Genomic DNA, 15,194 nt, shown 5'->3' with positions numbered 1-15,194 from the left:
TGCTAAGAGGCTGACGAGTAGCTCTGACGGCAACAAGTATGTTTAAAGAATGAGTTGATGTTGAAGGCTGGTTTATTTAAGATATATTTTGTATCTTATCTCTGTTAACATGGTGTACAAGGAATGACTGTCCCACAGTAATTCCCGGGAATATTTGTTCCCTTTGATATTGGTAAGACCTCAACGCAGTGATTATGTGATGGATTTGTGCCGAACTGAAGTTCAAGACTGTATTTGTTTGGTGGCTTTCTTTAAGGCTTTTTAAAATAATGTTCACAAGAATTGCCGGTTCCCCTCGAGTATTGGCAACACAAACAACAAAGGCGATTGCTGAGAGATCACAGGGTTTTATTCCTGTGTCCTCCCGTCCATGTGAGGGGAACTCTTAGAGAGTCCAGGGTCAAAGGAGTGATGCTGGAGAACCTCCAAGGGTGTGACGCAATGGTCTGCGGCCAAGTCCAGTATCAATTTAATCAAGCTGACCAGCTGGTCCTGCTTTGCGGCCCTGTTAAAACCACCATTAGAAGGTGGGATTGAAATCCGTATTCAGTTGTTGCTGTCTTAAATCTCCAGCGGTTTTCATTGCAGTTGTGTTCTACGCAATAATAATCAGAGCTCATGCCAGGGTCCAGGCATAATCTGGTCTCCTACAGAGGTCAGGGTCAAAGAAGTGATGCTGGGGAACCTCCCGTCTCCGAGGAAAGCCTCTACCTCGTGGTGCTTTCACGCTAAAATAATAAAGTGCTCCAGCTTCTTGTACAGTCAAAGTCGAATAAAATAAATATATATATGTAATCTAAACAAAGGCATTAAAAATGACCTTTATTCTGTCTTTTTGAAAGGATTTGTGATGTTAATAGGATAAAATGAGTAATCTGCACTTTAATCACACATTGATTGGTTGATTTAGAACCCACTGTGTTTCTGTCGCAGACATCATGCAGGATGTTGTAATCAGTGGCAGCCATTTATTTTTCTCTGACACTTTCTGTGATGATATTTAACGTTTAGTGTCATCAGCCCGTTTTACTGGGAGAGAGAACCAAATTCCTTTCAGAGGCATTATTACAGCCCTGAGCAGAGACACATCAGCCATGCTGCTCTCATTCTCATCTGTGCTTCTGTCATTCACCCTGAAATATTTCAATGTGATTGATGTCCTGAGCGGTTGTTGTCTGTTCTCGAGTGTCAAACACAGAGAATGATGGTCCTGATCCTTTTCCTGATGGATAGATGGGGGATACACTAACACACATGTTGGAGGGCATTTGGACGAAGATATAAAAATTTCTTCCCAACTTCCAAACTCCAAAGTAAATTTTACCTGTTGTGCAAATGTGTAAGAGCGCTGGAGCAAATAAACGTTGTGTAAACAGGCGTAAAAAGTATTTTCAGTCTGCTTCACATTTTTTTTCACATTCAAATTTTCTAAATCTACTCTACTTGTAATCTCTGCTTCCTCGTTATCAGCCCTGTGATGAAGCTGCAGTTGTTATCTAAAGAAACACTAAAAAGTGCCGCTGCTGTAGCAGCTGTGTGAGGTTGTGTTAGCTGTCACATTGCTTCTGTCGCTGATAAATGCTAACATGCTACATTTTAAATAATAGCTAATGCCTTTAGCTAAGCAGATAATTATTTTAACTTTCTAATGATTTTAATTAGAAAGTTAAAATTTTAACTTTAGTTTCATCACGGTAGGCTACGACAGGGTAAAACATGTCAGCCTCTATGTGACACTCAGTATCAGAACAATGCCCAACACAGGACAACAATGTTGGCTCCCTAGTGGATGTTTCCAGAACTACAGATGGATCTCAGCATCTGTAGGCGGATTCAAGCAGGCCTCTCATCCTTATGTTTTATAATTTTTTTATTTTCATTGTGTATTTTATAAAATGTTCTAAGCAGATTGTTCCTGGAGGATTTCATTTCCAGCAGATACAAATGCCACATGCATGAAAAGATTCAAAATGCTCTGGCTTAAACTCCGGAGTTACAAAAGCAGCGATCATATGGAGTCAGAGTGTGTTAAAGGCCTTTTCTGTCTTCTGATTGCAGGATCTGTTGGCAGGAACTTGGCCAACAAACCCAATGTGTATGTATCCAGCAGCGCTGGAGCCCAGTGGAGAGAGGTCAGTGCAAAGTTTGAGAACAACAAGAACAGTGGAGACGGCTAAACTGTGTGTCAAAGAAAAAGTCAGTATTCAGGCTTAGTCCTGTAGACAGGCTCGAGCTTTATTCAGCTTTCGTAGACGACTGATGTTCTCATGCCCACATGTCATGAAAGGACGTTACTGTTAATTCATTTAGTGTTCAAAGGACATCGATGATATTTTCAAAAGTAATTAGTGCTTCATTAGTCTCATACTCTACTGTCCTTAATTCTAGCAGCAGATTGATGGGGATTGTTCTGACTTTGATTATTTAGAACTGGCACTAAAGTAGCTTTATTGCCGCCTGACATCAGACACATCACTATAATCAGGTTCCTTATGTGTCAGATGACTCTGACATGTGTCTCCCCCGCAAGGATCAACCTGGGAATCTTTTGTTTGTTAGATGAACGTCGATATCACTTAAAGCTTTACCGTCTAGTCCACACAACAGCACTGTTGTCTTTACACGAAATTTCTTCAACCCTGTGAAGCACATTATGTCTCACTCACACTGCTTGTGGTAATCTAGGCATTGGCAGGCCCTCATTTCTACACCTGGGGTGACCATGGCGGCATCCTGATGGCTATTGCACAAGGAGGCCCCACCACACAACTGAAGTAAGTCCAGATGGCTTTCCTAAACTTCCTCCAGCCGAGGAAATGAATCGGACAGGAGCTTCAAACCCAGAGAGGTTAACTTGTGACAGCTTTAAGAAATCTGGCAGGCGGAGCACATAAACGGCACCTACCGTGTGGTCGTGCCCATTAGCCAGCAGGAGCAGACTGTGTGAATGTGAAGCTGCCTGCTGGAGTTAAACAGCAAATAATCCTTCCACTAATCAACAGAACTAGATTAAAACACCTCTGTGCCAACACCTACCTTGCAGCCAACTTTAATTCATGAAAGTGATGTATTATAACGATATGTATCCAGTTGGCTTCATTTCCATAATTCATTTTATCTTTCCCTGATTACTCAGTAACCCGATTTTATCTTCATATATACAAATGTCCCTATTACTGGATTAAGCCCGACTTTTAATACACGTCGCGCTCCCACTTTAATTTGATATTAACTCATGTTTGTTTGTTTCATCTGATTGTCTTCTCTGTCTTGCTGTTGTTCCCTCGGTGAGTGAGTGGGCATGCAGCAGATGAGCTGATAACTTGGTAACCTTGGTGATCAAACATTACTCAGTTATGTTTAGTCGACAGTACGTGAGAGGCTGCTACCAAACACATTTAGAAGATACGGTCATTAATAATACCACGCCCCTGTCAGGTTCAGCACCAATGAAGGCGAGACGTGGACCGACTTTCGGTTCTCAGAAAAGGAAGTGTACGTTTACCAGCTGCTGACAGAGCCCGGAGAGAAGAGCACCATCTTCACCATTTTTGGCTCGTATGCCGAGCAGAGACACAGCTGGCTCATCTTGCAGGTCAACACCTCTGACATTCTGGGTAAGTCCACGATTGAGAATGGAGATCTTTAGTTCTTAGCAACAACAGCTAAATGCAGAAACAGTTTTTTCTCAGTTTAGACTAAAGCCAATGCTGTAGGGGTGATTTGTAGTCATCTGTAACTTTTGATTTTATACATGTAGTTCTTATATAAACTGAAAATAAGTAAGCAATTCATATAGTGCCTCCATATAATCGTCCAAACAAATGTCCAGAGATATTTCAGATGGCTGTAGAGTGATGATGCATGCTTGCAGGTTGGTTCTCTGATTAATAACCTCATGTAGTAACTGTAGCTAAAACTAGCATAACTCAGCAGCTACATGAAATAATTTAGATGACAGAAATGAATGTCATTAATTAATCGATGAATACAATCATAAAACTGTTATAAGATCTGTAACATTTGCTTGTAGCACCTAAAGTTCATGTATGTAGCCAACGTGCGCATGGTTAGCATGGTCAGAGGGCCCGGTGGCGCCAGTGTCCGGCAGCCTCGCCTCTGTCAGTGCGCCCCAGGGTGGCTGTGGCTACAATGTAGCTGCCATCACCAGTGCGTGAATGTGTGTGTGAATGGGTGGATGACTGATTGTGTAAAGCGCTTTGGGGTCCTTAGGGACTAGTAAAAGCGCTATACAAATACAGGCCATTTACCATTTACCATAATGACAGTAGCTAGTGATAGCATAGCATCCAGGGTTTTTAGGGAGAATGAACTGTAACAAAATGTAATACACTGTAGCAATGTTGCACACAACTACTGCTCATGTACCAAAAATAAACTCACTTTACATTTTTGTTATAAAGATTGTACTTTAGCTAAAATAGCCAGAAAGCACATGCTAGCTGTTTGCTGTTGTTAACTAAGAGCACTACATTTCATTAATTCCAGAAGACCCTAGGGCTAGTAAGGAGTAATGGTTTACAGAGACACATGATTATTAACTTGGGAATAAATTAATGTATAATCACCAAATTCTAGTAGCAGCTAACACTAATAAAAAGTTTCTATTATTTAAAAATGTGTTACTGTGTAAAAAATAAACAAATAAAATTAAAGGTTAAATAAAATTCAAAGAAGGAAGACGTACAAAAACAAGCCAAGTCATTTCTAATCACCAATATTCCAATTTAATAATAGGAAATAACTATAATGCTAATTTACTTCTAAAAGTAAATATGTAACTTGAAACGATGAAAGCTAGGAGAAAGGCAAAGGATAAATACTAAGCAACACACGCCAGCAGAAAGGTTTATCTAGAAATACTGACTTTATAAATATACCATCAAGAATATTTCAACTCATTTGTCAGATCCACATCATGTCTACTTTTCCTTGGATGTTTCTTTAGGCGTGCCTTGTTCTGAGAAGGACTACAAGCACTGGTCCCCATCTGACGAGCACGGTAATGAGTGTCTGCTGGGCAGAGAGATAACGTTCAAAAGGCGAGCGCCTCACGCTACGTGTTTTAACGGAGAGGATTTTGACCGGCCGGTCACCATCTCTAACTGCTCCTGCACACGCCAGGACTACGAGTGGTGAGAGTCCACAAACTCTCCAGGCCTTTGATTTCAGAAGTCTTCATTTGTTAATCAGTTCTTTTTCTACTCCATATCCGAACATATCAGGTTTTTCATGATTGATTTCATAATGATTTATCACCAGGACTTGATGTTATGATGCAGAGGTTAAATTTCATTTGAAAGGATGCATTAACAAGAATAATGAAAAGAAAAGCAGGACTACCCCCCTGTGTATGGGTGGGTTAAATACTGTGTTGTTGTTCTTTATTGGGAGGTGCTGAAACTCACTATATTGTTTGTTTCCCCTCCTCTTCCTCCTTTCAGTGACTATGGCTTTAAGCTGAGTGAGGACTTGTCCCTTCAGGTGTGCGTGCCTGACCCTGAGTTCTTGGGCGACCTCTACGCTCCACCCGTTCCTTGTCCTGTTGGTACTACCTACCGCCGCAGCAAAGGGTAAACTGCTGTTATTAACGTGCAGGAATGCAGAGCCTGCCGTTCTTCTTCTGCAGTTTCTTAGCATAATGCCGTCGTCCACAGCAGTAATGGAGTAACGGATGCTAAAGAGGAATCTAAATCTACTAAACCATATATTTTTAATCAAACTGTGTTGGAAGAAAACTCCCATGCTATGAACACTGTAGTGATTCTGGCAGATATCCTCGTGTTGTTCCTGCATCAACGTGGTGACGTCTGTGATTTGTCATGTGCAATGTTGATCCTGGTCATTGTTATGATGTCATAGTTTTGCGACTTGGAAAAAAAACCTTCCGATGTCCACTCAAGAAAAAATCCCAAAAAGGAGGGGGTTAGGGTCGAGGCTGGACGTTAGGGTTAGGGTCGTGGGAGTGTGGGCGACAATGTTTCCACATCACAAAACTATGACATCACTACAATGTGATTGGTCATTTGAAATTAGAACCTTATTGATCCAGTAACGACACCAACGTAACTGAATGTGTCCTTCGTCCTTTGTTCGGACGCCACCAAGTTGCTGACAGATGAAAGCTCTTTTATTTCCCTCTTGCAGCTACAGGAAGGTACCAGGAGACAGCTGCAGCGGCGGAGATGTGGAGGCCCGGCTGGATGGAGAGATGCTGCCTTGTCCTGTCGGAGGTAATCTGCTTTCTCCAAACATTCAAAGATGCAGCTGAGCGTGCTGTGGAACAGTTCAAGGTGTCACGTTTCCAAACAAATGTTACCATCCAGTTTTACTGACTGGCACACAGACTTGGTAACCTGTGGGGGTTTTGTGGGAGAAAGGTGAAATCCAAATAAACATCCTTTATTTTAAGCATTTCTGCTTCTCCTACATATAAATACATTAGACACCCTAAAAAAACGTAGATGCACAGCACTGTGCAAAAATCGTGATCAAGCTTGACACAGTTGAGCTTCCGTTTGTGCTGGCATTGCTTCACAGCATGAAGAAATGAGGGGCGGCTCAAGATGTTTGGACCGTCATGTCCAACAGTTCAACTTGACTTTTAATGTCCTGCTAGCTGTGTTGTAGTTATTGAGTATGGGTCAGTAGTAGAGTCTCTATAATAGACCTGCTCTGAGAGGTAACAACAGCTGGGCCGTTTCTAACCGGATGTATGACAACATGACGGCTGTGTTGAATGAATCAAAGAGATCATGTTTTCAAATTAATGAAGGAATTTACTCGACATGAAGCAGCCAATCGGTTTGTGTCAGTCGTTCAAGTTCTTTGCAGTGCAGCTCGGTGTCAGTGCACGTTTGTAGTCCCAGTGTTTGTCTTCAGGCTGTCTCCTGTGGTTTTGCAGAGAGTAATGAGTTCATCCTGTACGCTGTGAGGAACTCCATCCATCGCTACGACCTGGCCACGGGCACTGACCAGGCTCTGCCTCTGGCTGGCCTCAGGGAGGCTGTGGCTCTGGACTTTGATTATGACCGCAACTGCCTGTACTGGGCCGACATCTCCCTGGACACCATACAGGTCAGTGGCTCCTCTAGAAGATGCAGTCGGTGTGTGCTCTCTCACAGCAGGACAGCATGGTGCTAACTGTGGGGCTGAGACGTAGAGGGAGCTTAACCATTCAGCTGTTACTGACCTGCGTGTGTCTTTTGGTCCTGCAGCGCCTGTGTCTGAATGGCAGCACAGGTCAGGAGGTTGTCGTGAGGAAAGACCTGCAGAATGTGGAGGCTCTGACCTTTGACCCCATCAGTAGACTGCTATACTGGGTGGATGCTGGAGCGCAGAAGATTGAGGTATAGAAAACATTGTCAGTGTTTGTCACTCAGGATATCAGACACATCAGAGTCGCGAGGTTATCAAACTAAAACAGTTGCTTGTTCTTTCCAAGTTCTCCTCTTTGGTCGTCAGATTATATTCATAATCACAATAATCTGTCTTCTTGACACAGCTTCATTACCGTTGACTTTTCCCTGTTATGTTTGAAGGTTTCAAACCCTGATGGGGATCTGCGGCACACCCTGCTCAACTCTTCCATCCTCGAACACCCGCGAGCTTTGGTTCTGCTGCCCGGAGAGAGGTGAAGAGTTTAAAGGAACCGAGTTTTATCCAGCCTGTGATTAAAAGAGTGAATCTGAAACGAGCAGCTTCAGGCTGATTTGAAAAGCTGACATTTCCAGTCAAGAACAAGAAATTATAATAAATATAGTGTTTGCTGATATTGCCTTTTTCAGGCAATCATGCAAAGATCCAGCAAACACAAACCTGCAGAGCAGGAGCATAAAATACACATCGGTCACCAGTGGTTCTGACTATTTTCTTAAACCTGATCTTAAGGTAAAAACACAACAATGCTCTGATCACCCTTTAAAAAGGATGACCAGACAAACTGACCACAAGATCATCTCTGAAAACAGATCTGGCTTCACTTCTGCAAACATAGTTCTGCTTTTCCTGAGACATCGGGATTCCTGTGGTCTGCTGCTGATCTCGTTTTCCACTTTCTCAGAAAATGAATGTATGGTTGACTCACTGCACTCACTTCCTCCCTTCTCTGTGTACATTGTCACTCTCTTAGAGTTTAAGCTTGTATTAAATATTTGACCTGGCGCCCAATCACAGTCAAAGAGTGGCCAATGGGCGCATTCGGTGCAAATTCCTAATCTTGTATCCTCTCCATGTCCAGTCTGATGTTCTGGACTGACTGGGGAGACCAAGCGCCTGGCATTTACCGAAGCTACATGGATGGAACCAACGTGTCCCGCATCGTGTCCGAGGGTGTCCGATGGCCCAACGGCATCACGGCCGACGACCACTGGCTGTACTGGACCGAAGCCTACAGCGACCGCATCGAGAGGGCCGACTTCATCGGAGGGCAGAGGCGCGTCCTCATGGAGGGGCTGCCCCACCCGTACGCCATAGCTGTGTTCAAGGTAACAACATGTTTATGAGTGTGTGTGTGTTTCAGTCTTGATGGATTGGGTGGATTGTTCACACTTACGCGCTGCATGCTGTGTTCAGAATGACCTGTACTGGGATGACTGGTCTAAAATGGGAATCTTCAAAGCTCCAAAGGCTGGTTCCCAAAACAACGAGCTGATTGTTGGCAGGCTAACTGGGGTCATGGACCTGAAGATCTTCTATAAGGGGAAGAACAGAGGTGAGGACCAGGCAGGGAGGTGATGATGCTGTCAGTCTTCTTCAGGTTTAAATGAAATAAACTGCGTTCTTGCTCTCGTCAGGCCATAACGCTTGTGCCGACCAGCCGTGCAGCCTGCTGTGTCTGCCTCAGCCCGGCCACAGGCACACCTGCGTTTGCCCAGACGGCGCCCCGACTCTAACGACGCCCAGCGGAGAGCTGCAGTGTCAGTGTCCCCAAGGCTACCAGCTCCACAACAACACCTGCATCAAGACGGGTGAGAATAAGCACGTACTGCTTCTGGAAGACGCGTGTCGTAAGATATACGGACACAAAGCCTCCGACAATTAACAGTTTGCATGTTTGCATATTTCTTCGACTCCAGAACACAGCTGTCTGCCAAACCAGTATCGCTGCTCCAATGGCCGCTGCATCAGCAGCATCTGGAAGTGTGACAGCGACAACGACTGTGGGGACATGAGTGACGAACAAGAGTGTCGTAAGTACTCAGCAGCGTTGCTGCCTTCATGACAGAAACAATCAACTGTTGCAATAGAAACAAAGCTCTTTTTTCCTGGCGTCCTTCTCCAGCCACTACGACTTGTGACCCGTCCAACCAGTTTCGCTGCGTGGCCTCAGGTTCCTGCATCCCTCTGGCCTTTAAATGTGACCATGAGGATGACTGTGGAGACAACAGTGATGAGGAGAACTGTGGTACGCATTAATAAAACTGTGTGATTGTATGGTTAAATGTGACTTTTATTAAAGCACTTTCATTGGTTAGGAAGACTAGAAAGTTAATTAGGTTAGGGTCATCACACAAATATTTTAGTTTAGATCAGCAACATTGTTTAACACTTTGATGTATTTCTCAGATTCTCATCAGTGTGGGCCCGATGAGTTCACGTGTGCACGTGGTGTTTGCATCCGCAAGAGTTGGCGCTGCGATGGAGACAATGACTGCAGAGACTGGTCAGATGAAACAAACTGCACTGGTGAGAAAGACTCAGCATCATACATGATGTCCCACAAAGTTAAATCAGAGAAGGTGTGAGCTGCAAGCGCTAAACAATTACAGTAAACTTCACAGTCATAAAATAAAACTACAAAGCTACAGCCTTTAACAGTGCAGTTAGTGTTTTTTTTTTAAGTCATAAAAACAGAGCTATTTACACAGCCGCTAACCGCTAACCACACAGTTAAAGTCACAGAATGACTGCTAACACACAACGACTCAGCTGCAGGCACTGAAATGTACAGCATAATAGTCATAGTGTTATTTTGGATATTCAGTTTGTTATTCCTCATAATTCACTGAGGTAGCAGCTGAATCAGTTCCTGATGAGGACAAAAGGCTAAACAGTTAGCTAAAGCTAACTAGCTTAGCAGGTTCTCACTGGCTGCTTTAGTGAGTTTTGGGGTTTGTTAGTTACTTTTAAATTACAGACAGCCAGTAAATTGTAAGTTATTGTAATACTCTCCAGTTCATAATAGTTTTGTTGTCGTACCCACACAATTAGAAAACGGTTATTATTGTTTTGAGGCTAGCTTGTATATGCTTGACGCTCACTTTATTAGCTACGCCTTGCTAGTCCCAGCTTGGACTAGCAACCTTCTGCATGATTCGACATGTTATGTTAGTGTTCAGAGATGCTCTTCTGCATATTTTGGTTGTACTGACTGGTTATTTGAGTTACTGTTTCCTTCCTGTTAGCCGTTACCCTGTGACCTTTAGGATCAACAGCACATGTTCACACAGTGAAAATGCTGCCGACTGGATATTTTCCCTTGTTTTTTACTATTTTCACCGTTCTCAGTAAACCATTGACATAGTATTGTGGTCAAATCCCAGTAGATCAGCAGTTTCAGAAACACTCAGACCAACCAGCCATGCCAGCTGCAGAGTCACTTGAATCACGTTTCTTCCCCATTCTGATGTTTGGTTTCAACTTTAGCTAAATATAGACATTTACAAAGTGCTGGGTGAAAATATATTTACTATATAGCTTATTCACCCATATAAATACATATATCAACATGTGCCAAACATTGACATACATAAATGCATAATCAGTAGTGCCAGTAACAAAGTGTGTGTAGCTGTGAAAACTTCACATTAACAACGTTTAAATCTGTCATACATTTTTAAACTCCACTCATTAAAACTCTTTGTGTCCTCAGTGGGCCACCATACCTGTGAGCCCAGCAGTTTCCAGTGTAACACAGGTCACTGTATACCTCAGCGCTGGAAGTGTGACGGTGATGATGACTGTCAGGATGACTCGGACGAAGATCCCCAACACTGTGGTAAGCTCACACAAGACCCTGATGTTTCACCCCTGCAAAGCAAGCAGAGATTTCCTGTTAGCAGTAATACTTTATTGATATTTGTTATTAGAGGGAACTCAGTGTAAAGGCTTCCTGTGCTCCAATCACACCTGCCTGCCAGCCTCCGCGCACTGCAATGGCATCAAGGAATGTCCAGACGGCGCCGATGAGAACAACTGTGGTGAGTGATCCCGTTAGTTTAGGAGACACTTTAGCAGTCAGACCCTCACATGCAATCGTAACTGTGAGAGAGAATATAATCATCTGACTGCTCTGCTGATCTCATGTCTGATTTGTTGTGAAAGTCATTGTGTTTTCTTCGCTTGTGTCACCCACAGATCCCCTGTGCACTCGCTACATGGAGTTTGTATGTCAGAACCGAGCCCAGTGCCTGTTTCAGTCTCTGGTGTGTGATGGGATCAAACACTGTGAAGATGGCTCTGATGAGGATGCAGAGTATGCACAATGTGGTGAGCGCCAATCATCTCCACTGTGATACTTAGCATGTTTGCAGCAGCCCTCCTGTGACCACCCGTCACCCTGTAACACCTGACCAGGCCAGTTTATAAAGCAGAGGTGTCGTATGATCATCGTCCCAAACAAGGAGAAAAGAGGAGGCTGAGTTTGTTTTCCACTCACCCGTGCACCTGAACAGTGGATCGTTAGATTTGTGCTTTGTGTTTGGATCTGTTTATCCCTCCAGTTAGGTTTTGCATCAGGCTCTTTAATCATTGCTTTGATTGTCGCACTCCCAACTTTTCCAGGTATTTCCTTGTTTCTGACGTGTCATTATTATGATGACATAGAAGGCTGGCTTTTTGTAACCAAATACAATAAATGCAGATGAATAGTACAGATGGGTTACATGGATCCAAAGAAAATAAGAGCTTGTGCTGGACTGGGTGGAAAGTAGATTCCTTGTGTGTTTTCTTTCAGCCGCACCGTCTGAATTCAGCAAAGTGTGTGACATCTATACCTTCCAATGTGCCAACGGAGTGTGTGTGAGTCTGGAGTGGAAGTGCGACGGCATGGATGACTGTGGGGATTATTCCGACGAAGCCAACTGTGGTGAGGATGAAAAGCTTATGGAGAAATGCCCAGACCCCCCCACACACACATAATGTTTACTATCGAATCATGTGGAACAAATGCACTGATTGCACACACTGAATATAGAAGTTATATTTGTACTAGGCATGCACCGATACCGATACTGGTATCGGGTATCGGGGCCGATACTGTAAAATGTGTGTGTACTCATACTCATAAAAGTTAACTGATACCATGAACCGATACCAACTTATTTCATTAGTCAGAGGGTGGCTGGTCATTTCTGTTGTAATTTTTTAGATTGGCCACTAGGGGGACATGTCGTGCTAAGGCACAGGGTTAGGCGAGTGAGACTGGCGGCTCCAGATAAAAAAGAGAAACTGGAGGCTGCTGTAGCTAGGCTAAACAAAATGTCAGCAGTGTGGACCAGAACAGCCAATTTTAACTCAGGTTTTGGAAAAGCAACGAAAAATGTCAAGAGAAAATCCACAGGCAGTTAAAATAACACAGGCTCTGACTCATTTTATTGCTCTGGATGACCAGCCAATGCCGGTCGTGGAAAACATAGGATCGCACCGTCTTCTCAGTGTACTCGAGCCGCGATATGAAATTCCCAGCCGCCCACACATCAGGGAGATAATGGTGCCAAAACTTTCTGAAGAGGTAAAGACAGCAGTGTGTGCGCGATGTCAGTCCTCGGTTTAACGGCACGGTGGACTGATGAGGGGTTTGTTCGTCAATGCCAAATACTTTCGTTATTTTTGCTTGCTTGTTTACAATATGGACACTCTGCAATAATTTAACAGTTTATTTTATTCTGAAACCTAATTTGTATTTATTTTATTCCAAACAGAAGTGTTTATTTATTATTCTGAAAGCTGGAGACAGTGCCAATAGTTCAGTGATATTTTGTTGAATTACAATGTGCACACCCCGCAATAATTTAACAGAAGTGCTTATTTTTTATGTGAAATTTTATTTTTGTGGTCATTTTATTAAGATTTTATTTTTTATCAGCAGAGATAAAATTTTATGTGTGTGTGTGGTTAAAAGTATCGGTTTTTGTACTCTGTAAGTAGTCAGATCCAAGTATCGGTATCGTATTGGTTTGAAAAAAATTGGTATCGTTGCATCCCTAATTTGTACTCCTGCAAACTTTTCGTTTCCCCACAAAGACCAAGTACATTTATGATTACTCAGCAAAATCCGAGGCTGACTGTTTCTCTGCTCGTTGCAGCTGCTCCGACCGAGGTCCCAGGCTGCTCCAAGTATTTCCAGTATGAGTGCAAAAATGGGCGTTGTATCCCCACGTGGTGGAAGTGTGACCTGGAGAATGACTGTGGGGACTGGTCTGATGAATACATATGTTCAGGTACGACATCGTTAGTTCTGGCAGTCGAGCTCCATCAGAAACCTCAGAGTTCGAGCAGCTCACCGCCCCGATTTAACAAAACTAGATGGCAGCAGTGAACATAAACATGAGTAAAATGTGTATAAGGATCTTTATCTGTTGCCACTGCTCTTTGCTGTAGGGGCTGTTCCTGCCAATCTCCTGCCTTTAGGTTTCCCATGTATGTTTTTGGGAGGCTGAGGAGGTCCAAGAGAAGAGCCACACCTCCATCCTGTCTGATTATTAGCATGGACACCTATTTTATGTTGTTTTCTAGTATTTGGTTTCTATCTGAGTAAATCGGGGTTTCAAATTTGCTTCTTGAATGAACCAGTTTATGCGTCTTATCACTGCAGGTGGTTCAGATCCTCACACTGTGGCCCCCGGCCCCTCCACGTGTGCGCCCAACCGCTTCCACTGTGGCTCAGGGGCTTGCATCAGCAACACCTGGGTGTGCGACGGCTATGCTGACTGCCCTGACGGCAGCGACGAGTTTGGATGTCCGACAGGTACTGATTCTCGCTGCTGATTGGCTCAAGTTTTCTTGCAGAAGACATAATAGTTTATATTTTACAGCTTTTGGCCAAACTGAATGAACATCTTCCTGAAATAGTCCACATAACTTAACCCAGCCCATCCACACATCCACGAACTGAAAATACACAAAACTGTCTGAAGCCTGGACTTTTTGCTTATTTGAGTTATTGTAACCTCAATAATGAGCATCCACGGTTAGAGATGTGTGTCCACACTTCATATAACAGGAAATAATGCTGAGTAACACTGTTTGCTTCTCATTTTCCTGACAGCAGTTAATGGCTCTGTGACTCCTGCCTTGGTACCCACTGAGAACCCTCATTCGCCCGATCGCTGCAGCCGGAGTCAGTTCCAGTGTCAGCGCCCCGCCCGCTGCATCCCCGACTGGCAGCGCTGTGATGGACACGCCCACTGTCAGGATGGCTCTGATGAAGCACACTGCCGTGAGTATCTGTACGATGCATTTGCAAAATACTGTCTCACAAACACACAGAACTCGGACCACGGAGGACCAATCATATAACAGACGGCGTTTTAAATGAAGACAGTCGAAAGGATTTTTAGCAGGATTACGCCGAGTTTTCACCCAAAGCCTCGCTCACGAGTTCAAGCCTGTCAGACGCTCTGTTGGGCTTTTCCGTGGCGTAATCCTCTCTGTGGAGTACAGAAGTTTCGTTTCAATACTTCCTCCTGCAAATGCACCATGGGACAATCTCCGTGTTGAGCTGAACCATATTTGATCATTTGATAAAACAGGAAGTTGGAACTAAAGTTTTGTGTAATGGCACTTTTAAGCTCTGCTGTGATAATAATCTCAGGTGTTCATATTTCATGTCATGAGCATCATGCTTCCATGCAGGCTATGCAGTGAGCAAGCATTTCATCTAAAGCCTCTGTGTGTCTGCAGCCACCCACGGTCCTCTGTCCTGTGTTAATGGGACTCGCTGTTCTGATGGTGAAGCCTGTGTGCTGGACAGTGAGAAGTGCGATGGCTTCCTGGACTGCTCCGACCACAGTGATGAAGATGGCTGCACCGGTAGGTCCACTCTAACCTCATTCTTAGTTTGCTTTATTTAAAATGACAGAAACTATCTGCCTGCTTGTCCAGTGCAATGCTGCCAGCTGCTGCCGGTTGTCGACTATTGCAGCTTATGTTAATGTCGAAATATTCAGACA

General features: G+C 43.7%; 1 protein-coding gene across 2 annotated transcripts in view; it reads left to right on the top strand.

The window, feature by feature from the left end:
• Window positions 1-15,194, top strand: part of sorl1 (sortilin-related receptor, L(DLR class) A repeats containing) — an 88,923-nt gene that overhangs the window by 56,971 nt on the left and 16,758 nt on the right. Inside the window, exons 11-33 of one of the 2 annotated variants that reach the window (XM_026193590.2) lie at window positions 2,059-2,132; window positions 2,686-2,774; window positions 3,439-3,617; window positions 4,970-5,156; window positions 5,466-5,594; window positions 6,169-6,254; window positions 6,926-7,098; window positions 7,239-7,370; window positions 7,563-7,654; window positions 8,261-8,507; window positions 8,596-8,734; window positions 8,817-8,990; window positions 9,099-9,212; window positions 9,305-9,427; window positions 9,589-9,708; window positions 10,895-11,020; window positions 11,112-11,222; window positions 11,380-11,511; window positions 11,978-12,109; window positions 13,329-13,463; window positions 13,838-13,990; window positions 14,294-14,461; window positions 14,926-15,054. In XM_026193590.2, the coding sequence (XP_026049375.1) occupies window positions 2,059-2,132; window positions 2,686-2,774; window positions 3,439-3,617; window positions 4,970-5,156; window positions 5,466-5,594; window positions 6,169-6,254; window positions 6,926-7,098; window positions 7,239-7,370; window positions 7,563-7,654; window positions 8,261-8,507; window positions 8,596-8,734; window positions 8,817-8,990; window positions 9,099-9,212; window positions 9,305-9,427; window positions 9,589-9,708; window positions 10,895-11,020; window positions 11,112-11,222; window positions 11,380-11,511; window positions 11,978-12,109; window positions 13,329-13,463; window positions 13,838-13,990; window positions 14,294-14,461; window positions 14,926-15,054 (3,144 nt within the window). Of the gene's footprint in view, window positions 1-2,058; window positions 2,133-2,685; window positions 2,775-3,438; window positions 3,618-4,969; window positions 5,157-5,465; window positions 5,595-6,168; window positions 6,255-6,925; window positions 7,099-7,238; window positions 7,371-7,562; window positions 7,655-8,260; window positions 8,508-8,595; window positions 8,735-8,816; window positions 8,991-9,098; window positions 9,213-9,304; window positions 9,428-9,588; window positions 9,709-10,894; window positions 11,021-11,111; window positions 11,223-11,379; window positions 11,512-11,977; window positions 12,110-13,328; window positions 13,464-13,837; window positions 13,991-14,290; window positions 14,462-14,925; window positions 15,055-15,194 lie in introns of both variants that reach the window. The other variant, XM_026193589.2, reaches the window with a different exon arrangement.

This window comes from Astatotilapia calliptera, chromosome 14 (assembly GCF_964374335.1).
Source record: "Astatotilapia calliptera chromosome 14, fAstCal68.1, whole genome shotgun sequence".
In the NCBI taxonomy this organism is placed as follows: Eukaryota; Metazoa; Chordata; class Actinopteri; order Cichliformes; family Cichlidae; genus Astatotilapia; species Astatotilapia calliptera.
Note: the sequence above shows the minus strand (reverse complement) of the source record. Positions and strands in the feature narration are given on the sequence as shown.